The sequence below is a fragment of the Aulonocara stuartgranti genome (genome assembly GCF_965226115.1).
Source record: "Aulonocara stuartgranti genome assembly, chromosome: 8".
Classification (NCBI taxonomy): domain Eukaryota; kingdom Metazoa; phylum Chordata; class Actinopteri; order Cichliformes; family Cichlidae; genus Aulonocara; species Aulonocara stuartgranti.
The window spans coordinates 16,226,301-16,252,446 of NC_138959.1; the positions used below are offsets into that span (position 1 = coordinate 16,226,301).

The 26,146-nt window shown below is 40.6% G+C and overlaps 2 protein-coding genes across 3 annotated transcripts in view; both read right to left on the reverse strand.

Annotated features, from left to right (window-relative positions):
- Positions 1 to 2: 2 nt before the first annotated feature.
- Positions 3 to 13,486, reverse strand: LOC309713173 (uncharacterized protein; the record flags this gene model as incomplete). Its single annotated transcript, XM_082544574.1, has 6 exons — positions 3 to 651; positions 802 to 1,011; positions 1,118 to 1,236; positions 1,338 to 1,449; positions 2,340 to 2,493; positions 13,029 to 13,486. 6 exons carry the CDS (start codon positions 13,484 to 13,486, stop codon positions 520 to 522), a joined length of 1,185 nt encoding a protein of 394 aa, XP_082400700.1. The 3' UTR covers positions 3 to 519.
- Positions 13,487 to 16,383: 2,897 nt separating this feature from the next.
- Positions 16,384 to 26,146, reverse strand: part of erbb2 (erb-b2 receptor tyrosine kinase 2) — a 29,136-nt gene continuing 19,373 nt past the window's right edge. The window contains exons 16-27 of one of the 2 annotated variants that reach the window (XM_082543829.1): positions 26,097 to 26,144; positions 25,850 to 25,988; positions 25,644 to 25,766; positions 25,452 to 25,550; positions 25,175 to 25,360; positions 24,811 to 24,966; positions 24,643 to 24,718; positions 22,052 to 22,198; positions 21,757 to 21,854; positions 21,295 to 21,471; positions 19,905 to 20,286; positions 16,384 to 19,822 (exon numbers count right to left, since the gene is read on the reverse strand). In XM_082543829.1, the coding sequence (XP_082399955.1) occupies positions 19,473 to 19,822; positions 19,905 to 20,286; positions 21,295 to 21,471; positions 21,757 to 21,854; positions 22,052 to 22,198; positions 24,643 to 24,718; positions 24,811 to 24,966; positions 25,175 to 25,360; positions 25,452 to 25,550; positions 25,644 to 25,766; positions 25,850 to 25,988; positions 26,097 to 26,144 (1,981 nt within the window). In that variant the 3' untranslated portion in view covers positions 16,384 to 19,472. Of the gene's footprint in view, positions 19,823 to 19,904; positions 20,290 to 21,294; positions 21,472 to 21,756; positions 21,855 to 22,051; positions 22,199 to 24,642; positions 24,719 to 24,810; positions 24,967 to 25,174; positions 25,361 to 25,451; positions 25,551 to 25,643; positions 25,767 to 25,849; positions 25,989 to 26,096; positions 26,145 to 26,146 lie in introns of both variants that reach the window. The other variant, XM_082543828.1, reaches the window with a different exon arrangement.

Below are 26,146 nucleotides of genomic sequence, written 5' to 3' on the forward strand. Positions count from 1 at the left end.
ATTCATTTTAGTCACTTTATCTTGCTTTCATTTCAAAAGTCAGACAATTTCCCGTCAGATCTGAACAGTGCAGTAACTCTAGTCCCTTTCACTGAGTGCATTGTTGCCAGCTCCTCTGTAATCTCGAACTCTTGTGTTAGACCCCTACAAAGGTGAGTAACTGGGCTGTGTTGCTGATATAAAAAAATGCATTTACAGTGAAGCTGCATAATAAATAACACAAGTTTAACAATTAAATTTTTATAAAAGAAGAACCCCCTTCAAAATAAAAAGCAACACAGTTGTATTGTGATTTTCCACAAAAAAATTGCAAAAAACTGTAAAGCATTATCTGATGGGGAGTTTATCAAAGAGCGTTTGGTGGCTAAAGTAGGACAGACTGCATGTTTTATAATTATTTACATCTAAATCTTAATTTCCCATTGACCTTAGGAGGGCCAATCAAATGTACCAGAGGCCTAGGTTTCCTTTAAATAACGATATTATGCAGTGCTCTAAAAACTACAATCAAGTGTTTTGCTACAGCTGCCTACCTGCAGTACAGATGTGACAGGAGGAATGTGGCGCCCAGGCGATTCCGTTCACACAGGCCCTGTGGTTGTTGAGTCTGGCTACCGGAGTACAGGGTACACGCACGTCTAAAATCACCACCTGAGGATACACAGCGACGCTTTACATTTTTAGAGCTTCTCTTAAATTGACTTTTCAATACAAAATAAAAGGAAAAAATGGTTAGATTGACATTTCCACTGTGCAGTTTCATGATCTGAGCAGGAGCCCTTTAAATGGAGCAGCACTAACCTCCAAGCTGTCCATCGCCATGGTAGCTAAGTAGTTGGGATCTTGCTTGTTCCAGCAGAGTCGGAGCAATGGGTGATGCTGTGGGTCGTCGTAGATGATTGTGCTGTGTTTGAGGTGTCGGAGGTCAAACATGCGGACCGAGCCATTCGCACCCACAGAGGCAAACGTATCCCTGCCCCCGCCTGCTCGGCTAAACGAGATGTCATACACCTGCGATACAAGCAGACAGTGGCCCACATGAGTCTGTCACTCCAACATGTTTGTTTTAAAGGACAGCGCTTCAATAAAGTTTGATGGATCATCTAATAACTTTTACCTCCTTGTCATGAGCTATGAGCTGTGTCTTGACGTGACCTGTCACCAAGTTGACCCTCCCCAGCACCTGCCCAGTCTCCAGCCCCCAGATTGTACAGGTGGTGTCTATACTGGAAGTACCTGCACAGAAAAAAACAACAACATACATTCACAACATTTTTTATTTTCAGTTTCAAACATTGTAATTTGGGTTTATCGATTAAATGCCCTGAGGTTTTTACCTAACAAGTTTGGGTCCACCTCGTTCCAGTCAAAGGATGTGAGCTGTGCACAGAAATCTGAATTCTTGTTGTTGTTGAGCAGACACTCCAGACGGGTCTCTCTATCACTCACCTGCCAATCGACAAAACATCATTGTCTAAATTTAACTTCATGTTCTAATACCATAGACAGTATAAAAGATGAACTTAGCTTCCAGGTCTGAAAGTCTAGCCAAAGCGAAAGGGCTTAAACTTGCATTGCTTTTTTATGGCCAGCAGGGGGCGATACCTGTGGGTGTGCAAACAAACTTCTGGTTGTATTCAGATCTGTCATTTTGGATGTGTGACAATGTATGGTCAAGTGAATAAGGGTCACAACAAGTCACACATCTCTAGAGACTGGTCTAGAACTAACTTGCAACCACTGGTTGTGAGTAAAAATATCTATTTCCCAACCAGTTGGCAAGTGGTTGTTGGCAGTCAATGGAAAATCAATCCCTAGGAAAAATGTGTATTTCCCAACTGGTTGATAAAAAACCTCCTTGCAGTTGCTTTTGTCACAGCAGACTGCCATGGTAATTTGCATGTAAGATGCTGACTTCTCTGCGAACTCCCAGTAGTCTCAAGAGCTTGATAAAATAACAACTGGACTTCTTCTTAAGCACTTAAGACTAGGTGTAGGTTCTCAAGTCATCCTATAACCTGGATGACTGAAAACCTACACACTCTCCCAGCTGTAGTGGAAAGTGCGACCCAAATCAGAAACCTACAAAGTAACAACTATGCCTTTTGAACCACGTTGGCCCCAGCAGCCCATGAGTTTATGGTCTCAAACACTCATTTCAGGTCATGCTGGAATTTCTTAGTAATGATTACTGAATAGATTATAAGAAACATAATGCCTCTGTAGTAGTGATGTGTCGGTCGCGAACGAAATGGCTCTTAGAGCCGGATCTTTGACGTGAATGACGCGAACCGACTCCTTATCGCGAGTCGTGGGTTGTTTTTTTTTCTTTCTCTCACCCTCTCTCTCGCACTTTTTTTCCGCTTCACTCCGCATGCAGCCTTGTGCTTTGCGCTGGGCAAAGGGGGGGAGGGGCGGTAGTTACACTCAGTAGCACAGGAACAGAGCAGGAGAGAGAGACAGAGAAAGAGAGCCGGGACAACAACGTCACATTAGAAAGGTATAGTAATCATCCACAACTATTTTCAGTTGCAGATGATAAAGGATTCAGAAAGTTTATTCATGCAGGTCCATATGACAGAGAATATGCATGTTCTTTTTGTTTTCATATTATAATTTATATTTAATTGTGTTGTGGTTTGCAGTGTTTTGTGTTGTTTCACTTTAAATTTGTTTAAAAGGAAAAAGCTGAAAATTTAAATATTGAAATGTGAATAATTGGTTTTTGTATTATATGATTTATTTATTACATTTTATGTGGAGTGAATAAATAAAAGTATATTTACTGTGGCCCCTAGAGACAAAGCATGTACAAACTTCAAAACACGTAAAAACTCCAAAACACGTAAAAACTCCAAAACACGTACAAAACACAACAGAAGTGCTCCAGGATGCTAGGCGCAGTGTTGAGCTTTTGTTACCTAGTGGCTACACAAGCCAGGAAGTACCAACGACCGTATTTGATGTGTGGTAGTAACAGGTAAATGAACATTTTTTTTAAATCATTTGAATATATATGAGTGCTTGTGTATAAATACAAAAACAATACACATATGCTTTCAATTGTGTAATTTAAGTGATCTAAGGAGCTCTGTTTTGGAAGTTAAGTTAACGCTAGAAATGTGTTTTGGAATTTGTACGTGCTTTGTCTCTAGGGGCAACCGTAGGCTTTGTCTCTCGGAGCCACCGCATATATTTATATAGAAACATATATAAATAAAACCACTTTTTTTTTACATTAGTAATTCCTTTTGTGCATAATTTTATATTTTATATTATTGTTAATAATAAATTAATTAAACAAAACAACCCGAAGAGCCGGTTTGGAGCCGAAAGAGCCGGTTCTCTAAAAAGAGCTGGAAATCCCATCACTAGTTCATAATACGGCAGCAATGGCGGCAACCGGAGGACAAAAATAGTATAATGATGAGCGTCATGGAGGCGGCTAGTGCTGCTTTCAAGGACCAACAGGGGTATTTGCAATTACTGCAGGAAAGAACAAAAGGACTCAGAAAGGAGTGTTTCAGAAAAGAGAGCTTTGATTCTCGTGCGATTTAAACAGGTAGTGCTGTTAACTATATGTTACATTACATTACTGAAAAATAAGCAAGTTGAGTTAGTAATAAAATGTAAATGAATCATCAATCTCACGTCTTTGCTTTGGTTTTTTACGGTGTTTAAGTGCCACTTTTGTTCATCTTAAAAAAATTTTTATTCTTAACTTACTTTGTGTTTTATAATATTTATTTGACGTTAGAGTGGTAAGTTTACGAGAGGCAATGGAAGGTAGCACTGCAGACCTGAGCAGCTGCAAATAAAACCCAAATAATAGAAATTCCTTAACACAGCAGTTCCTTGAATGAACCTGAGGGAGCTATCTCCCATTTGTTGTTGTGATACCTACTCTACTAAAAGATCCAGATGTTTCTACGCCTCCACGAACACATTAGTAATTTTCACCAGAACACAACAATTTATTTTATCATTTGAAAGTGAACTTGGAGGACCCTTAACAGTATGCGTAGGATTATTTGTCAGCACTGACAGCATTGCTATTTTTTCCAGCTAACACCCGAAACATTTGTTTGCCCAGTCCTCATGCATGCTTCTGTGAGAGTTTACAAAACAATGTGTGCAAATTCGGATTATATTTGCATCACTTCCAAATACATTTGACATTCAGTATTTACTCAGCTCCTGGCTGGAATTTATCATAGATCTGTGGTAGACCTATAGTTTTGATTAAAACCTTTGGTCGGCATCTGTTATAGAATATGGCTTTTTAAAAAATTGTTATTAGCCATGTCATTAGATTAGTTGCAATGAAAGAGAACATACAGTTCTCCGACCTTTCACTACACAACATAAAGTAGTATATTAAATACACATTTGTACTACTAGAAAAACTCAGTGTGATTTGGACAAGGGAGCTGTGAGAAAAAAGGTATTCTTACAATTTAACATCTCCCACCCCATCCAGGAGACTCTGACAGCACTGAGCAGCTCCTTCAGTGGCAGGCTGCGGCACCCACAATGTGGGACGGAGGTCTTTCCTTCCTACTGCTGTCAGACTCCACAACAAGGACTTCTCAGCTGACCAAACACACACATCCACACATGTGCAATAGCAATAACACTAAGTCCGATTCCCTTTTTCTGACAACATTGTATTTTATTCTGTTGTATTGTGTACATGATCTTATTCTTATTATCCTATCCTATTCCAGTGATTGTTTCTTAATTTTTGCTACTGTAACTTTGCACGGTCAACTTTCTGTTGTAACAAAATTAATTTCCCATGGGTGGGACTAATAAAGGTTATCTTATCTTATCAGGGTAAAGGTTGTGTTGGAGTCACTGGCTGTCAGAGGGTGAAAAGTGGGGTATGCTCTTGATAGGTCACCAGTCACTCACAGTCTAAATGTACTCACTAGTTAAAAACACTTAATTGTATATTGTTTTTCATATCCTTTAAGACAACCAGTTATGGCATTGCTCAGCTGTTCTGGTATGTATTCAAAGATCCTGAAAATCTGTTTTTGAATCAAAAGAACGACGTGGTGAATATATATGAAATAAACAAAAAACACCATAAATCACTGTATCATGAATTGCTACCAGGAAGGTGTAATATGTTAGCATGCTATACTAAACGAACATGGTGAACTTTGGTGCCAAAGAGGCCAACAAATTCACAAAACCGCAAGCAATTCTTCACTCTATTGTTGGTATTGTTGTTGAATCATTATGCCAGCCCAACTATGTCTTTTGTCTTTCTGTCTATATCTCCTGGGTGATGTACCTTTGCTTTTTTTCCAAGATGATTTGCAAAACCTCCACTAACGCCACATCATTAATTTGATGGATGCTTGGCCGCATTTATATGCAGCAGTTCCAAAACGTTTGATGCATTTGTCCAGGCAGCACATAGCACTAGAACGTCACTGCAAATACTTCTCTGACCTCTATCTCGCTGATCTTTCATCTTTTCTCTCAACTGCTCGGCTCAGCAATGTTGCTAGATATATATCCTCAATACAAGCGTGTGTCCAACAGCTCAGCTGCATCTGAATTTGTGTGGGAAAAGTTTGACTTTTCCTGGTGTGATGGTGTTAAATCAAACATGTATGCTTGGGCTTTTTGTTCAGTGCTGTGCTTTGTTTTTGGTTTTCCTGCCACTGTTGCAGTCCTCTGGGAGGTGTTTAAAATATGCAGGAGAAGTACATCGTTATCACCTAATGACTTTTTCGTACTTAACCTCTCCACCATGGATGCTATCTTCTTGGTTTTCATTCCACCTGGAATAATGAATCATTTTATTTGGATGTATTGGGACTTTGAAGCAGTTTGGAACAGTGTTTATGCCTTAAATTCATCTGGAAGACCGCTCCTGATGGCTTGTACCTGTCTCGACTGTTACCTGGCTGTGGTTCATCCAGTCGTTTACCATAAGAGGAAAGGTCTGGCTCCCAGGGTTGTGATGGCTGGCATTGTTTGGACTCTCACGATCGCATCTGGGATTGCATACTTTCTTGTCTACAAGTTGTACTACAGCATGTTTCCAGTTGTGGTATTTTTAATTGCCTTTGTAATAATTGTTATCTGTGATAGTTTCATCATCCATACACTGAAAAAGTCTGGCCCTGGCAGAAACAACATCCACCCCCAGAAGCAAAGAGCCATTCAAACTGTCATCTTCAGCCTAGTCATGGTAGTCATCTCTTACCTTCCTCCAATACTTCTCTTTTTAATCGGTGGACCTCTGATGCCCAGTGACAAGATGTTCATATGTACTATTGGTATTCCTATTACAGTTACCTCCACTTTGGGATCTGTTGTTATGCCCCTACTCTACCTTTATAATGCTGGAAAATTGGATTTTTTTAAAGGTTGGATGCTGCAAGTTGTAATTTAAGCATCAGTATTTATTTCCACCCAAACAGTCAAAACTACTAGCTGTATTTCTGTGTATCTGTCGCCTGTTGTCGAATGTTTATAAGATTCTCTAACTTCATATTTACAGGTCTTCCCTTTTATATAATTCTGTATGTGTGTTACACGTTGGATCTAATATTTTATTTGGGCCAATAGGAAAAAAAGTTGGAATAACAAAACCATGGGAAAACAAACCTATACATTTAATAATGTACAGTTAAGACTTGTGTTTGGGACCTGTGTGCTTTATCAGATGTTAATAATAAAATGAGAATGGCTGTATTATGTATTTAAGCTGTGTTCCTCCACAGTAGAGAATAGGTGGGCAATAATGACTCTAATTAAGCAATTCAGGAGGTTTTTCTCCCATTAGACCAACAAGATAGAATAACAAGGCATGTTCTTCTGTTATTATGCAGAGGGAAGGTGTTTTGAAATTAAATTTTGCTGATTTTTTATTTGCAAACAGCAGTTTTTAAATCAAGTGTGTCTGTCTATGCTGCTGTGTTTTAATAGTCTTAAAGTTTAATAACTTTAAGACTATTAAAAACTTAATAGTTTTAAAGTCACTTATTATTAAATAGCTGAAAAAGTAAGAACATGTGCAAGAAGGGTGTAGCTGTTGCAGTAAACAGTGTGTTAAGGCAGGAATGATTTCCTGTGTCGTTCAGTGGTGCTTTTCGGTACTCTCAGTCTCTCACTGAACGAGCTCCTGTGACTGACCAGCATGTCATGGAGTGGGTGGGAGGTGTTATCCAACATTGTCTTTATTTTGGACAACATCCGCCTCTCCGACACCACCTTGAGGGAGTCCAGCTCCATCCCCACAACATTACTGGCCTTACAGATTCGTTTATCGAGTCTGTTGGCATCTGCGACCCTCAGCCTGCTACCCCAGCATGCAACAGCATAGAGGATCGCACTGGCCACAACAGACTCATAGAAAATCCCGAGCACTTTCTGGCAGATGTTGAAAGATCTCAGTCGCCTCAAAAAATAGAGACGACTCTGGCCCTTCCTGTAAAGTGCTGTGGTGTTTTTAGCCCAGTCCAGTTTATTGTCAATGTGTACTCCAAGGTATTTATAGTCCTCCACAATGTCAACACTGACCCCCTGGATTGAAACAGGGGTCAAGTGTTTCCTGGTCTTCCTGAAGTCCACGATCAGTGCCTTGGTCTTTGCCACGTTGAGCTGCAGATGATTCTGCTCACACCACGTGACAAAGGAGTCGACCACAGCCCGGTACTCTGTCTCATCATCCCTGCTGATGCATCCAACCACCGCAGAGTCATCAGAAAACTTCTGAAGATGGCAGGTCTCTGTGCAGTGGCTGAAGTCTGTGGTGTAGAGGGTGAAGAGGAAGGGGGAGAGGACAGTCCCCTGTGGTGCCCCTGTGTTGCTGATCACCTTGTCAGACACACACTGTGGGAGACGTACATATTGTGGTCTTCCTGTCAGGTAATCAACAATCCAGGACACCAGAGAAGCATCCACCTGCATCGCTGCTAACTTATCACCCAGGAGGGTCGGCCTGATGGTGTTGAAAGCACTGGAAAAGTCAAAAAACATGACCCTCACAGTGCTCGCCGGCTGGTCCAGATGGGTGTAGACACGAATGAGCAGGTAGATGATGGCGTCCTCCGAGACGAGGCTGATAAGCAAATTGAAGGGGATCCAGATGTGGTCTTACTATGGGTCGCAGCTGGTCCAGGATGAGCCTTTCTAGGGTCTTCATGATGTGGGAGGTGAGTGCCACGGGCCTGTAATCCTGGGGGCCACTGGGACGTGGCGTCTTTGGTACAGGGACGAGGCATGATGTCTTCCACATCACTGGTACCCTCTGCAGACTCAGACTCAGCATAAACAGTTTATGAAAGACTCCTCACAGGTCTTGAGGACAAGGGGACTCACTCCGTCTGGTCCAGCAGACTTGCCTGAGTGAAGTCTCCTCATTTGCATCTCAACCTGGTATTGAGTGAAGGTGATGGGTGGGGGAGGGGTGTCAGGAATCTCACAGGAGGCAACATGTGAAGAGAGAGGCTGGCACAGTGGTGTGGCTCTGGATTCCAGGCTGACTACAGGTGAGGTTGTGGGGGTGGGAGCAGACACTGTGGTGTCGAATCTATTGAAAAACAGATTCAACTCGTCGGCTCTATTCTCACCTCCCTCTGCTCCCCTGCCGTTGGTTGGCCTGAATCCAGTGATGGTCTTCATGCCCCTCCACACCTCTCTCATGCTGTTCTGCTGGAGTTTCCACTCAGCTTCCTCCTGTAATTGTCCTTAGCCTCTCTGATCTTGTCCTTTAGTAACACCTGGACCTTCCTCACCTCCTCTTTGTTGCCCCCTCTGAAAGCCCTCTTCTTGTCATTGAGGAGGGCTTTGATGTCCTTAGTCATACACGGCTTGTTATTTGGGTAACAATGAACAGTCTGAGCTGGAACAATGGAGTCGGTGCAGAAAGTTATGTAGTCTGTGATACACTCAGTAAGCCCATTGATGTTATATTATATGTATATATATGTTATATGTTATATAATAATATAATAATAATCTATCCACATATGAAGTGTGAATTTCGGCTCACTTCTTAATATATTACCTACAGGAAAAACATCCCAGCTCTTGCTCCAGCACTGATCCGCTGGGCACATTGTGTCTCTCTCTGTGGTCTTTAAAGCTCATGACCTCAGTGGTCACACTTTTTTTTAATATGATTTGCAAAATTTCCACTGTCAGGAAATCAGGACACATGTTTAGACAGCAGTTTAAAGATGAGTTTGAAACGTCCAGGCAGCCCATTACAGTAAGACCTCAGCACAAACACCTTCATAAAACCTCAAAACAAGGTACAGTTCTCATTTGTTTGCATTTTTGTTTAATAATGATTATTTTTATGTACATTTTCCGTTGTTTGCCGACCAAAGATGCCGAGTCTCAGCATCTTTTGCACATTTGTTTGATTATATAAAGACTTCACATCACATTTTTGTTTTTTATAATCCAAGTTGCTTGCTTACAGCCTTTTTATGCTCTTGAGACTATGCTGGGAGACACAGCAAACCTTCTGCAGGGAGGGGTTGGACTACCTGAGCAACCTCTGTAGGGTCCATGTATCTCCTCACACTACCAGTAGTGACACCGACACTAACACTCAGCTAGTTATCTGAAGTCAATAGAACGAGAAGTTTAACTTTAAGCTTATACTCTGATTTAAAAGTTTTCCTTTATTGTATTTATTTATTTGAACTATAGTAAATAATTGTTGTACTGTATATTTCAGGTCTTTTAGCCACTGTTCAATAATGCTGCTTGGACTTCATCTTCGATACAAGCCTCCCTCCAACAGCTCTGCCCTGGCTGGAGTTGAAAGGTCTAACTTATCCTGTGATGGCACTGAACCGGCCTTTTATGCTTGGGATGTTGTCTCAGCACTGTGCTTTGTTTTTGGTTTTCCTTCCACTGTTGCCATCCTCTGGGAGATGTTTAAAATACACAGGAGAAAAAATCCATTCTCACCAAATGAGTTGTTCATACTTAACCTCTCGATCATGGATGTTATCTTCTTTGTCTTCCTTCCACCTGGAATACTAAATAACTTCATTTGGCTGGGGTGGGACTTCATGTCAGTTTGGTGCGGTGTTTATGCCTTGAATATGTGTGGGAGACCGCTCCTGATGGCTTGTACCTGTCTCGACTGTTACCTGGCTGTGGTTCATCCAGTTGCTTATCACAAGAGGAAAGGTCTGGCTCCCAGGGTTGTGATGGCTGGCATTGTTTGGACTCTCACACTCGCCTCTGGGATTGCATACTCGCTTTCTTCAAATTTATTTAACAGCATGCTTCCTGTTGTGACATATCTAATTGCTGTTATCATAATTGTTATCTGTGATGGTTTTATTTTCTATACATTAATAAAGTCTGACTTTGGCAGAAACAGCATCAATCCCCAGAAAAAAAGGGCCATTCAAACTATCATCTTCAGCCTGACCATGGTCATCATCTCTTACCTCCCTCCAGTAGTTCTTATTTCAGTTGAGGGGTACCTGATCACCAAGCTGTCGATTCGTCAATGTATCTTAGACTATCTAGTTACCCTTTCATCCTCTTGGGGATCTGCTGTCATGCCTCTGCTTTACCTGTATAATATTGGGAAATTCGATTTTTTAAGGCTTGGACGGTGCAAGTTCTAATTGAAGCCACTTTTAATCGTTTTTGCACATTTCTCTTGTCAAATCAGTCCTGTAGAAGAAAACAAAAATTTTTCAAACAGTCAAAACTAAAAACAGCTCAGTTTACAGATAAGCCCTATTCAGACTGTTTTTTTTTTGTCATGTGCACATTTAGATCATAGAAAGTGCCCAAGCCACCTCTATTGGGTGGGTTTCTGTTATTCTGTGAGTCTATATGTACTTTTTTCTCTTCTATGTGGTTAAAAAATGAAATAAAACAACAATGGAAACCAAATGAAGAAAGCTTTCATCTTCTTATACAACCCATTTTTGGAAAAGTTGATGTACTGTGTAAAATGTAAATAAGAACGATTTGCAAATCTTATGAAGCCACACTTAATTCACATTAGAACACAGAAACCAGATCAACTGTTTAAACTGAGAAAATGAAGTATTTTTAGGACAGGAGGCCATTTTTAGCATCAACTCATGTAACACAGGGCACATGAAAGATTTGCTTTTAAACCTTTTGATTAATTGAAAGCACTAAAAGCAAGACAGACACTCTTCGTGTGAGCACAGAAGAGTTTTCCACTTTGTGTCAATCCATTTTAAACGAGCTTTGTCTCAGAGACGACAGCTGGGTTTCTGGATCGTGTTCACATGTGGCTTTTGCTTTGCATGACAGAGCTTTAACCTCCACTTGCTGATAACACAGTGAACCGTATTCACAGCCAGTGATTTCTGGAAGTGTTGCTGAGCCCATGCTGTGATTTCAATGACAGAATCAAGCCTGTTTTTAATGCAGCTGCCAGGGTCAAAGATCTAATATAGAGTTTTGGCTTTGTCCTTTGCGCACAGAGATTTCTCCAGATTCTCAGATTCTTTTGATGATATTACCTCATGTGACTAATAAGAAATTAAAGTTTCACACTTTTACATCCAGTAACATTATTCCAAATTTGTTCCACAATGTGTAGAGATAGTTTTAAGTAGACTAGCAAACCACTACTCATCTTTGCTTTAAGAAGCTCTGCCTCGCTGAGATGCTCTTTTTTAAACCCAGTCATGTTACCAACCTGTTACCAGTTAACCAAATAATTTCAAAAATGTTTCTCCAGCTTTTTTAAAAAGATATTCTAACAATGTATTTTCTCAGTTAAAGATCTGAAATGTTTCATATGTTCCATTGTGGATACAATTGAGTTTAATGAGATTTGTAAATGATCGCATTCTGATCTTAAACAACATTTTACATAGTGACATTTTGGGAACCTGAACTTTTAATTGAATGTTGTTTCCATTAATACACTGCACATATACTCTATTCATTGTTAATTAGAATAATAATAATAATAATAATAATAATAACCCAAGACTTTAGAGCAAAGTCGTAGGTGGTAAAACGGCAGAGAATCTGGTGACATAAAACCTTTATTAGCTTTTAGATACAGATACTATCAGAGAAAAACAAACTCTAGAATCTCAGACTGAGATTTTAATCTGATAAATTGAATGAAAAAGTCCAATAAAGAGGTATGAAAAAAGGTCCTGCTCCCATTTACAAGCCCATAGACTGGAAAACTTTGGGAAATCAAGAACTTATTTTCCATGATTGATTTACATGGGCTTCATCGGGTGAATGATCACGTTACAAATGTAAATGTTGAAGGCAGGCAGGTCATCTTTCATGACACTCATCTTCACACAGGCGTGCAGGTATAAGCAAACATCGTTTTCATAACTCAGTGCAGAAGTCGTAGGAAACAATAACATGTTAAGTAATGTGAAAATTGTATATATTTGCATTATTCAAATATACGAGCGAAACCAAAGGTGCATTTCTCCAGTTCACAACAAAGTACATCCATATGTTTATATATAATCATACATAGATATTTATTTTAAAAAATGGAATATAGTTGTAACAATGTGAAAAGTAATAATTTAAAATTAACAAGAGGCATCAAAAGCTATATGTGATATATGTGTTTTACATCTGTGAGCAGTGGAGAGGAGTAACTTTTCTCGTTCTTTGAAACAGTCTGGATGATACATGCATTGAGTGCACTAAGATGGAACAACTCAAGTTATTTTTAATGTCTGTGCAATCAACTGCAAATGCATAAAATTATATTTCATATTATATATTATCTGCTGAATTACTATTCTGCTTCATTCTTCTGCCATTTTTGCAGCAACTTCTATTTTTAATCCATTATTTTCTGCTTTAATAATTTTAAAATGATTAAAAATAAAATCTGTTCTGCTTTTATCGTGCCAGACCTGTACTACACCTTTATATATGCAAATCCTTCCTAGCAGCAAATATTATTCAACCTCCCCAGATTGCCCAAATACAGCAAAGGCATGATTGCACTTCCTGCTGTCGGGATGATCAAGACAGGCATTGTTATGACGCACTCGTATTCGTTGTCATCTCTGAAAATGAGACGCCCAAAGACGTACAGCAGCACTGGGGGGATATATGAGGTGATGGTCATGACCATGCTGTTGGTGATGATCTGGAGAGCCTTCTTCTTCCTGGGGTGGAGGTGTCCCCCGCTGCGATAGGACTTCTTCAGGGTCCAGAGGATGGAAGCATCACAGATTACAATTATGGGGAGCGCAATGAGGGACACAAACGTGGCCCTTACACTGTGGTTTATCTCTTGATCAACTATGGACATGGACCCTTGAACCATCGTAGCAGTCCACGCAGCAGCAGCCATAAGGACCCGGGGAGTCAGACTCTTCTTTGTGCTGTAGGCGATGGGATGGAACACAGCCATGTAGCAGTCCAGACAGATGCATGCTGTTAGAAGAGGTCGTCCAGTCAGGTTTAGAGCATAGAGAAAACTGATGAAGCTCTGGAAAGACATGATGTGCCAGAGGAGGAAGTTAGTCAGGCCAAGTGGGACAAAAAATAGGAAGACCAGGTCCATGACTGTGAGGTTGATCATGAAAACATCATTAGGGGTGATCGAGGTTCCAGCTCTGTGTCTCTGAAACAGCTCCCAGAGAACAGCAGCACATGCAGGAAATCCAACCAGAGAGAAGAGAGCGCTGAAAAACACCCAGACTATAATACCTGGTGTTACGTCTGCACAGTGTCCCCACTTGCTCTCCAAAGGCTCGCTGGAGTTGAAGGTTAGATTCTGAGAGAGCATTTTGAAGCAGTAAGAGGTTCTCACTGATCGTCTGCGCCTGAAATGAAACAGAAATGAATGAGATTCTCTCGAGGAAACAAAAATCTGAAGACGCTTGCTTTTCCAGTTTCAAAGTCATCTTACCTTCACGATGCGTTCTTATTATTGGGAATGATTTTGTGTAGATGCACATAATTTGTTTCTCCTATGAAAATGCTTATTTGAATATGCAAGTGACAGCGAGGATCATTTTTCAAGCTTGGCATGGACTGATTTATTATTTTTTTAAGTGACTAATCATCTGATCTTAGATCCTGCAGATTTAACAGTTATTAGAGGAACGAGTTTTCTATTTATTAACCAGCAACAAGAGTAAATGCTCTGGTTACCTTTAAAAAAAAAAAAAAGCTTTCTTTCACATGGTATAGTTAAAGGTCAGAAGTCAGGGGTGTGACCTACCTAGGAGACTACTTTAAATAACTATTCTTCATTATTCGTCCATGGATACAGTGACTTTTGCCGTTGTGTGCCAGTGTCACAGCTCATGTCGGTCAAACTTAATCAACTTTTCTCGAGTGATCAAAGTTAGAAAAGATGTAGCAGATTAAAACATAATTCTGTGAACGAGTCAAAGCTGATGCACAATAAAAGCATTAAAAGCATTTTCACAAAGAACAAATGTACAACATAAGCAGGCAATCTAACAAGAAATAATATATTATTTTTAAAAAGCAGTGAGGTTTTTATATGTTTACATCTCTCTTTAAAAGACTGTACTTTCTCCATGTTTAATGATTCCTGTTGGTAGAAGACCTGCAGAAAGTGGTTGGACCATGAAGCCGTTTAACTTTCTACCTCAATGATACATTTTAGGTAGAGCTTCCTGATTATACTTATAAGGTTAAATTATTTTTATGTATTTAACAACGAGAATAAAACTACTGCCATTAAACCCTTTTACCTTTGAGCCAAAACAATGCTTCTAGGTTTATATATTACTTGACCGTCTTCCCAGTTTCTTTGTGCTGAGAAATGATTAACTTCTTGGATTATGTTCACAGGTAATATAGTACTGTATTAATATAACACTACAGAGTAGAAGCAAAGTTACAAGAGGGTAAATTATAGACTGAATTATAACAACAACTAAAGGTTGTTGATCTTCAAACTTCTTGAGCAAACAAAACTATGAATGTCAAGTCCAAAAAAATATAGTAAGATCTGGGATTAGGACACACCTGATCCAAACTCTCGGTGTGTGAAAAAAGGAAAATTTTAAGCCTAATCTTAAAAGTAGAGAAGGTGTCTGTCTCCTGAATCCAAAATAGGAGCTGGAGAATAAACTAGAGAAAACGGGTGATCCGATCTATTACTATGGAGCAGAAAGATTGGGAACAAAACAGCTGAGAAGGAAGGTTAGGGTTAGGATAAGGAAACACTGATGCTACTCGAGTCCAGAAGACACGAGAAATTGAACATACTATGAAGAAAAGATGGTAGCTGAGAAAACAATGGAAGAAATCTTAAGTGGAGAAGAGCGCAGCCATTGTCCTCCTCTATGCAGATCTTAAGGGTTCCCTAGTCAGAGTCAGAGGACTTGCGACTAGGGAACCCTCAGAACATAATGCAAGAGGAAGGAGAAGGCAAGAAGCTCCATCTACAGTGCCCACTCGGGTTTGCCTTTTCACAAAAGAAAAGAGCAGTGAGGTACCTTCTGACATACCACCGATAACATCTGATGGATGATAGTCCCCCGTGGTGCAGCAAGGTTAAGAGGGCTGTAAGCTTCAGCTCCAACAAAGAATCGATCCCTCTCCAGGTCAAAGGTCAAACCCTACTTAGCACACTGTGATGCACGAGAACCAAAAACTAGCTTACAGTCAGTATCACCAGTGTGCCAAATGAGCTTTCACCAATTTCCGAGATTGCTCTAAGAATCTAGGAAAAGTTAGTATCAAGAAACTTTTAAATAAATCAAATAAAAATGGAAGAATTACATATGTATAGACCAGACAGTCAGGGTAGACTTTAGTGTGTAACAGCCTTGTTTTTTCTTTGCCACAACATATGCAAAGTTTCCTGAAGGCCATAAAGTGTGAACAAAATGCTTCCATTTCCTCAACATAACCAGGAAAAAGGAAAGTCACTAAAGAAACATTTAATATAAATGTTTTTGCATTTTGCCAGGTGATGGTCATTAGCTCATAAGTAACTGCACTATATCTCATGCATAAACATCTTAACTTACCATCCTGTTTTAGTTTTGGTCGTAAGCTCACCAGTAAAAGTCCAAAATGCAGACCTCAGGTCCAGTATGCCACGTTTGCTTTAGACAGCTCAAATTTACATTAATTATTCAGTTTTTAATGCTCTGATTTGTCAAAATTAAACCCTGTCCCCGTGGGACTCAAAAGCAGCTCCACTCCCCACCACCAGGTGGCAGGAACAGCTCGTGTGAATAACATTCAGTATTTCTAGATCTGATAGACAAATTTAATGCATTCAATGTTTCAACAAAAGGGTTTGAATGACATTTTTCACCCTTATTAACTCTCGATCCCCTGACATGTTGGTTCAGATTGCACAGCTCAATGTGGGTCCATAAATAAACTGGATACGGAGGAGACTCGTTTTTCACTCTAAATGTTTTATTGTTTCGCCTTACGCAAACATTTACATATAAAAAAATGACCATTTCTTCTTGAAATAACTTTGCTCTGCTCCTTGCCCACAGCAGAGCATCAATGTATTCAAATTAGCTACCACTGATTTACTGACCAACAGAAAGATAAATCTGCTTAAATGCAAATACAAAAGATATATTTCTCTCCAAATGTATATTGATACAGATATTTAATTTTACAAAACCTTCAGCACACTCTGGTTAGTTAGCTGTTCCTTCCTTTCTGGTTAACCTGTCAATGAAACGTGCAGGTTCTTGCTTCAGCTGCACTGGACACTTATCAACAGGCTTTGAGTTGATGTTTAACACAACTATAAAAAACAGGCAGAGGCCTAAATTTTCTTTTGTGCCTTTTCTTCCTGTTAAAAGGGAGTTTTTCCTCCCCACTGTCACCAAATACTTGCTCATAGGGGTTTGTCTGATTTTTAGGGTTTTCTCTGTATTGTTGTTGAGTCTTTACCAAAGTTTGAGGCAACTGCTGTTGCCATTTGGTGCTGTAGGTTTAGCTTTTTCCAATCAGAAAAGCAACTATGACTAAAAGCTTTGTGTTTCGACATTCACCTCGTCATCTGAGAGATTCTGCAGTCGGAGTCATCCAGATACAGTTCATTATTTATGAGTGCCATCATTGTGGTTTAACGGCAACCAGATAAATAATACATTCATAAACAAGGAAGGAACATCTGTGAGCGGTGCTATCACATCTTACGGCTTGGTAAAAAACAAACAAACAAAAACATATTCTCCTGCTTTTATAGGATTTTTGTTTTAATATCTAAAATAAACACAAACTCTTTCCAAATCTTCCAGAAAGTCCATTAATTTTCTTCTGGTTATGGAATTCTGGTAGTGGTCGGGCCTGCAGCCTATCCTGACTGTTGTAGCGGGGTACACCCTGGACCTGTCACCAGTCTTATCACAGGCAGTGGATCTGAACGAGTTCAATCCACGGGTTACAATCCCATCTCCACAGCAGCTGGGGTAGACTCCAGCCCTCCTTAAAAATCTGAACTGTATACAAATGTATACATCAGTGTTTAGGTTAACAAAAATACAACAGGACCAACGCTCCTAATAAACCTTAATCAGATCTTTTAGTGGAGATATGAGGTTTCCACATGACCGCAATGACACCTATGAAGGTTTTCATTCCAAAACACCACACTGTATATCCACAAAAAAATAAAAAACCTCACTCAAAACTTTAATTCTAAATCAGGTTAGTGTAATATGATAGCTAAGGGGTTTAAAACAAATCCAGTATATACATTTTTGTGTGTGTAAGAAACTGTAGTTTAAAAATCAGGCGTAATATTTAATAGAGATCTTATTCTGGAACAAAACTCTTCACAACCCGTATGAGAACGTCAAAATAAAAGACAAAAAACAAGAACCGCAAAGACTTTCAGAGTAAAACTGACATGAATGAGGGGGCAGTGCTCATTTCAGAACAAAGTCTCACTGATGTCCTGCTCCAGCCATTATGTGGACAGTTTATACACGTGAAAAGAGCCTCAAACTCAGTAGTAGTTGTAAGGTGGATGCGGTTTGGTTTAGTATGCTAGGCAGAGAAGGAAGGAAAAAAAAAAAGAAAAAAAAAAAGAGAGAGAGACCTCGCCTGCTTGTTTCAAGACCGCTCCAGGATTACAAGCCTCAGTGAACCACAACAACTCCTTTCCTTTCAAACGTCGCCGCTCTGGGTGCGCGAGTTCGGAGAGCGATGACTTTCGGACGAAGACACGAGGGTCAGACAATGACTCCATTGACTCAGTTTGACACCCCACCCCCGCCTCCTCAACCCAACACCAGTTAACATGAAGAAAAAAAAAATCTTGCTTATTATTAACTGGGATGTCAGTGAGCTCTCAGTGAGTGGAATTTGAGCCATGCATTGATTATTCAAAAGCAACGCCTCCACAGAATCCACTCCAGGGTCTAGTGGATTGCTTGTACGCACGCACGCACGCACGCACGCACACAGGCTATGTCTATATGTTATGCAGATTCTTCACTTCTTGTGGGATATTTACTGATAGCTTTCTTGCACAGTGAAAAGCCACTAAAATCTCTAAAGCTTACTGCGCTTGGCGGGTGCACACAGAGTTGTCTGACATGTACACAGTGTGTTCTTTTTATGACTTCAAAGTCAGTAGTTCTCCATATTTCTCAGAAAAACTAAAATCCCTGAACAGTTAACCACTTATTCCCATTTTTTTAGACATTTCTGCAGCTTAAAAATGTCTCCTCGTACCTCAATAGCTGATGACTCGTACCACAAAGTAGCTACAGCCACGGTCACCAACAACCACATACATCAGTGCGGCACAATGCCTCTGTCTTCTCCATACAGGATGCCTTTCTTTCAGGGAGCATGTCTACAGGCCAGATGGGCTGCAGGGCCTTCTCTGTCCAAAACAAAATGGCTTTGAGAGTGCTGGAGACCCCCGTCAGGTCTGCGAGAAACTGACCAGAATACTAAGCATCATCTTCAACGCACATCACGGCTCACTTTGTCAAAAGTGTTATACATCTTTCTTCACTGTTCAGCTGCACTCAGTAGCATATCCACAGGGAACTGAAGGAAATGCACAAAAATAAAAAAGCTTCACATATAGTGGAAAATCTACAGATATTAAACAACTTAAAAGAAGATGACCATAAAAACAATCATGATAACCTTCTTGAACTCTTTTGTTTATGGTGTTCTTTACAAAAGAAGAAAAAACTTCTTTTTGGCAGTTAACAGTCACAGATTGTTTAGAGGAAGACATGAATACAAATGGTGCCACAGGCACCACTTGAATGCTACACTGTGTTGAGTCCATGCGTGTTACAACTGGGTACTAATAACGTGGCATTTAGGGACAACCTCGATCAGTTCGGATGCCGCTGCTTCTCCAGACAGAGTGAGAAGATTCCAGTTGCACGTTCGCAGCTCCCCTTATTTTTGCTATGTAAATGTTCATCTTCCCACTCTCCAGTTTCCCTCAGTGAGACTCCGTCTGTGTCTCCTTTATAGTCTCACCATCCCTATCCTCAAGTATGCCCACTCCAAGTGTCTGCTAATCCTAAGTATTCTGGATTTTCTGCAGTGGGTGTCACAAAACCGTTCATATGTCTGGTTACTCCTCCGTTGCTTTCCAGTCCTGCTGGGCCGTCCCCCGCCACAGCCCCGGGAATCACCTTGGGCCCGAGGTCCAGATAGTATGGGTTGTCAAAGGCCGGAGAGGTGGAGTTCACTGGGATCAAATACCCTGGGTTTTCCACACTGTGACCTGAACTTAAGCCGTTAGGAAGCCGGCGGTCTATTCTGGATTTTCGAGGCAGTGTGCTGGGCCGCTCAGGGAACCCTGGCCTGAGATCCTGAATTTCTTGGTTGACGTACTCTGAGAAGGTGAATAGAAGAAGAAAAGTCAGAACATAATCAGAGTTACGGACATTTCCTTCTTTATGAAGACCACGACTCACCTGGCAGGGGATGATTTTGAATGGCGTGATTCCTCCGGGGTAGTGAGTGGTGAAGATAAGGATGGGGAAAACCATTCCACCCATCAGTTTCTAGGTCATCCTTGCTCCCGTTGGGGAAAGTGGGGTCTTTGCTGTAGCGTCCGGGGCTGGCTGGTGCCAAGGAGTGGCTGTCTGTAGGTGCATCCAGGAAGACAGAGTCAGACTGACCTCCAGCTGAGGTGCTGCGAGCCAGCATTGGATACTGAGGCCACACACTGTTAGAGGCGCTCGCTCCCATTGTTAAGGTTGGGTACTGGGCGTGGCTGATTCCAGTCAGGGAGGAGTGAAGGTTCCGAGGCCCAGCAGTGTTGGAAGGGTCCATATCTAAGCTATGATCTCTGCTCTGCTGGAAAGAAAAACAACCACCCTTTAAGATATTGGGAATGTACGACATGACAGCATGTTAACAGAAAAAGTCGCACTCTCACACAGTATCAGGTACTTACTGCTCATATAATATATATAAATCTTCAAATATATGTTCATATCGGTTTCATCATTTATTAAACAGACAATTCATGAGTTATTTCAAACACACAGACATTAAAGCAGGACTCTTAATTCTTATGTCACACATGCTGAATGATGGACACTCTCTTAAAAACTTCTCATCTGTCACTCCAGAATAAATTAGGAAAATTATCTTAGACTGATCTGATCTGGGGGTGGGGATTCCCCACCCTCTGATCTGTGTGTCCCTGCCTCTGCTAAATTATTTTTAATAGCGAGTTACAGTTTCTAATTTTAATAGCTAGAAACCGTAGCTATAAAGGGCGTCTTTGTATAATGTTACAAGCAACAGAGAAGCAGCCACAATGCTGCATGAATATAGGACACCTACCCTTAAAGTCGTTCGCTACATTAATCACAATTTGGAACCTGCGGTACACGTTGCTGCAGAGCACATAATCGAGCAGAGTCAATTTCAGATATTTATTAACTCGATTAACTCGAAAGTCTGCAACTGACACACTGCAGATGGAGCTTTGCCAGAAAGCAGAAAAAGTCATCAACGTGCATAGTTTTCTCATTCTGACATGCAGAAAATTTACTGTAACACGTTATAGCGCTGGTGAAATTTGAGATTTAATAGAAATACGGAAATTTAATGCCACAGCTTGCCAAATAGTGCTCAGTGGAAGGGGATCTATCAAGTAAAACTTGAGATGTAAGGGCCAACATGTACAACTGTCATCACATAACAGGTAAATTCTGTCTGTCTGTGATTAAAGCCAGCAAATGGACCAATCAAAAAGAACATATATCTATCTATGTATGATAGATATAGATACATATAGTTATATAAAATAGACAAAGACAAAATTACCCACCCCCCTCTCACCCCACTGACCCTGTATGACTGGTGTCTGGATAGTCCATTGGCCTGGGGCTCGTCCCCTTTCCTTGTATTTGGCACCAGGTACTCCTCAGGATCCAGGATCATTTCCCCAATATTTTCATCTTCCCTCAGAAGCATCCTGTAAAACTCACTGTCCACTGGGCTGCACTTGCTCATCTCTTCATCATTCTGAAAGACGATGAAAGAACAACATAGGATAAAAAACCCAAAACATTCTAGGAACGTACATCTTTATTTATTTGGATGGAATTAAAAGTGTCACTCTTTAAAAGGTAACCACATCTAAAAAGTAGCAGTTTTAGATAAATAATTTTATAGTATGGACACAATAACTATCAGTCCCGCTCTCTCTCACACACGCGCACACACACACACACACACACACACACACACACACACACACACACACACACACAGTAAAACATTAACAGCATGAGTAAAACATTTACATACCTGAATAACTACATAGCGAGTAGGATCTCTAGCCATGGCACTAAAATCATTGACCAGGCCTTTGAATCTCGGCCTGCTCTCAGGATCAATCATCCAACCTGCCAACCAAACAATGGTTAACTGAACACTTCAACAACATTAAATCCTTTGACAGACGGGGAAATAAACTACAACGTGTATAAAAGTCAGATTCATTTGCAGTTTTTAACCAGGAAATACATTAAATGCTTAAATCTTGGCAACATCACAACATAGACAAAATGCAAAAATCACTGCTGCAGTGAGAGGTACTGACATTTGACCATGATCATGTAGACATCAATGGTGCAGATAAGGGGTTGGGGAAGCCGCTCGCCCCCCTCTAAAACCTCTGGGATATCTCTTGCTGGAATCGTGTCGTAGGGCTTAGAGCCAAACGTCATCAGCTCCCAGACAGTTACCCCTGCAATTAAATAACAACAACGCAACAATTACTCTAAAATACAAATCACCTATAAGGATTTAAACCAAGTTATCTGTGAATGAAGTTAGTTTTAAAACCATTATGCATTCAAGAAAAACTATGGAAACACTGAACTCTAAATGTTTTAAGAAATATATTTATGGTTAAAATTTAAGTTAAACACTTTGGATTGCTGTTAAGCTTAGTCTATGGGTGAGACCAACACTCAATCATACAAGAACCTCTCTTGGCCAGTCTCAACTGGATTTATGCAAATAAGATACTGTGACATCATGCATCATACCCTTTGATGAGAATTTCAGGGTAGATCTAACTGTTGTGATTGACACCTTGTTAGCCAGTGAGTGTACTTTTCACACCACCGACAAGCCACAATAAAGCACGACGAAGATCAATTCAGTTTTATTTATATAGAGCCAAATCATAACAGCAGTTATGTCAAGGCGTGTTTTTATTTTTATTTAATGTAGCATGTAGCAAAATGCTACTCTACAAATTTCCCACTCCTTTATGCTAATGTATTTAGCTCAATTTAAAATGGAAGTTAGGCTATTTAGCGCTACTTAGCATTAGACTGTAATAACTACCTGTATGTAAATGTGAGACGAGTTTATTGTTAATGCTAGTGTTATTAGATTCTTTTTTTTCGTGTTTCATATAGGGAAAAAATGCTACCTTACAACACACATGGCTAAGCTAACTAGTTTGATACAAAACAGAAATTAGGACGGATAACTCTAGGCTGTGCTAACTAGCTGTTTAAAAACTTTGAAGACAGTAAGATTTTTTATTTACAAGAAAACAGCATTATGTTGTATTGCTAGTGATACCTGAACAGCTCTATCTTTGCTAAGAACCAAAAAAGTCCTGTTTTTCCTCTCTTTTCCTGGAATGCGCCAACTCAAGACTGATGTCATTCTCAAAGTTCCTGCATTCGAGTACTGAGGTATCTGGATCATGGCCAGTGTTGCCAACTCCTCAGTAAGGAAAATCGCTATTGGCTGTCCTAAAAGTCGCTAGAAGGCGCTAAATGACGTCATCGCCTAATTTGCATAATTGGTCATGCTAATCTAATTGTAACCTATGTTGTTGGAGAGAGAAATAACATCGTGGAAGAGACATAAAGTGAGTAAAAAACGTCCTAAATGCATTTAGAGTTTATTTACAACTACAAATTACATTTCTTTTAGCAATTATTGTTTTTTTTTTATGTCACAATTCCAACCCTGCTCCTTTACCCGGGCTTGGATCGGCAAAAGTGACCCGAAATAGGCACTCTGGTGGATTTACTTTGTGTGTGTGTTTATAAGTAGTTTTAAACCTTGTGATCCACAAAACAGCATAAGAGTAAAAGAGTAAAAGAAGAACTGACTGCGTTACAGCACCCGCTGCTTGTTGAGAGTAAAAGCGATACGCGCTTTCACGTCTTTTTTTAGCGACTTTTTAAAAAAAGTCGCTATGGGGTCTGAAAACTCGCTAAATATAGCGACAAAGTCGCTAAGTTGGCAACACTGATCATGGCGGAAGATTTTATGGCAGAGATGCTACTTTACACACTTATGCTAAGATGACTAGCTTGATGTAAAACAATAGTTAGGCTATCCCAAAAAGTTGATTCTGTGGGAGAAACATTTCATCTTTCATCCAACTAGTTAGCACTAACTTGTTAGCACAGCCTAGACTATCGAATGCAACCTGAAATGGATAACAAAGAACATAAAACAGAAGGAAACGGTTTACATTTTCCTATAGACTTCTACACAACCAGAAGTCTTTTTGTGACCAGCTATTGCCATCTGATAGCCTTCAGACAGACTGCAGGTTTAAGGGACTTTGCACTGGATTAATTTTTCCAACCCAGAATCTGGGTCCATGAGAAATAGTACTGTTGTGGAGGGCCGGGCCAACTGGGTGCTACACAACAGACCCACGTGGCCCCTTGACAAAATTAATTGTCTAGCCTTTTTCGCTTTATACTGTCTGTGGGCAAAATCCTTAGCTGGCCAACAAGGAATAGAATCTTTGGAGAAGACCTAGCTTAGTAACGGCAAAAACTTTATGTCTGAACAGGCATTCATGCCAATTGCATTTTTTTATGTCCCTCTATCAGCTAATTTGGATCCTTTTAAGCCATTACAAAACCACAGATTGTTAAACAAAAGCCATCTACATGAACCAGTGCTAAGACTGGCCAATGGAGATGCTTCTTACAACTCTCAGCATACGCAAGTCCCACCCATATGATTCGGCTCAAACAGCAAACATCATTTCTGGATTCACATTTTAATCAAAATCCTACTTTACTTGCTTGCAAATCTATTTTGGTTCACATTTAAACTTCAATGTATTTGATAAGATTTTTCTGATGATTTATTCATAAGAAAAGGATCAATTTAAAATTCCTAGCCCTGGTTGATGCCTACCGTAGCTCCATACATCACTCTGGTGAGTAAACTTCCTGTGCAGGATAGACTCCAAGGCCATCCATTTGATTGGCACCTGGAAACACAGATTTCCAGAGCATTTTTAAACAAACAAAATCCTTAACGCCCGCAGAGAACATGCTCTGCAAGTCACAGCTTCCATCTCACCTTCCCTCCATCGGCGTGATACTCCGTCTCGTCTATATCGAGCAGACGGGCCAGACCAAAGTCGGTGATCTTCACGTGATTCGGGTTCTTCACCAGGACATTGCGGGCTGCCAAATCTCTGTGGACCAAACGAACCTCCTCCAGGTAACTCATCCCCTACACCAACACACACATACACCAACACACAGATCCATCACCCTACATGTGTCCACAAATAAACAAACTGGAACCACATCAAATGTGAAAAGACAAGTAAGATAAGAGAGAAATGAACAAAATATACTTCCGCTTATATCACTGCAAGCGGTCACACAAGTACAAGCATGAAAACAGAAATGCAACACCTTGTTTCCTGTTTTTGTACCTTGGCAATCTGGACACACCAGTTGAGTAGGAACTGCGAACCAATGCGGTCCTTGTTCTCTCTGACGTAGTCGAGGAGGCAGCCGTACGGCATCAGCTGAGTGACCAGCTGCACAGTAGAGGTGAGACAAATCCCCAGGAGACGACACACGTACGGGCTGGCAACGCCCGCCATCACATATGCCTCCTGGAAGCAGAGAGAGCAGATGTAATGAGCGTGTGAACTTCATTTCCGTCCACTGTAACTCCTCAAGGTTTTCTGCCTGGCTTATACTCACATCGAGGATTTCTTTGTTGGCTTTTGGTGAGGTGTTCTCACGCAAAACCTTAATCGCCACTGGGATTTTCACATTTTCCCCATCAGGAGCCCAAATTCCCTGAAACAGTAATCAAAATCATCTCGAACAAAGCTCACCACCCTCTGAACAAACAGCACATAACGTGGTTATGGATGTGCGTGATGACCATACCTTGTAAACAGTGCCAAAGGCCCCCGAACCCAGCACCCTGAGTTTTTTCAGCTCGGTCTCTTTCAATATACGCATCTGAGCTTGATTGGGTGAAGCACCACTTGGCGTCAAAGGCTCCACCAGCTGCATGTGAAGGAGGAAAATAGCAGATAAAGACTCCACGCTAGAGCAAAACACACATTTTAATTTGGCACGTCGTCCCTCACCTCGTGCTCCTGCAGGATCCTCCTCATTGTCTCCTTCCTCTTTAGCTTCTTCTGTCTCCTCAAGTAAAAGACCAGCAGAGCCAGCAGGATAATGAAGAGCACCACCCCACCTACTGCAGCCGCGATGGACGTGCCAGGTCTACACAGACACAGAAAGTTTAACGCTGCGCCCATCCATAAAAATCGAAGTTCAATTTGTAACAGCTCCCAGAAAAGCTAATGGAAATAAGTTGTTTAGTGCGCTCACCCTGTCCTGGTATCAATGGGGCAGCCTCGTTCATCCTTCACAGTGCAGCT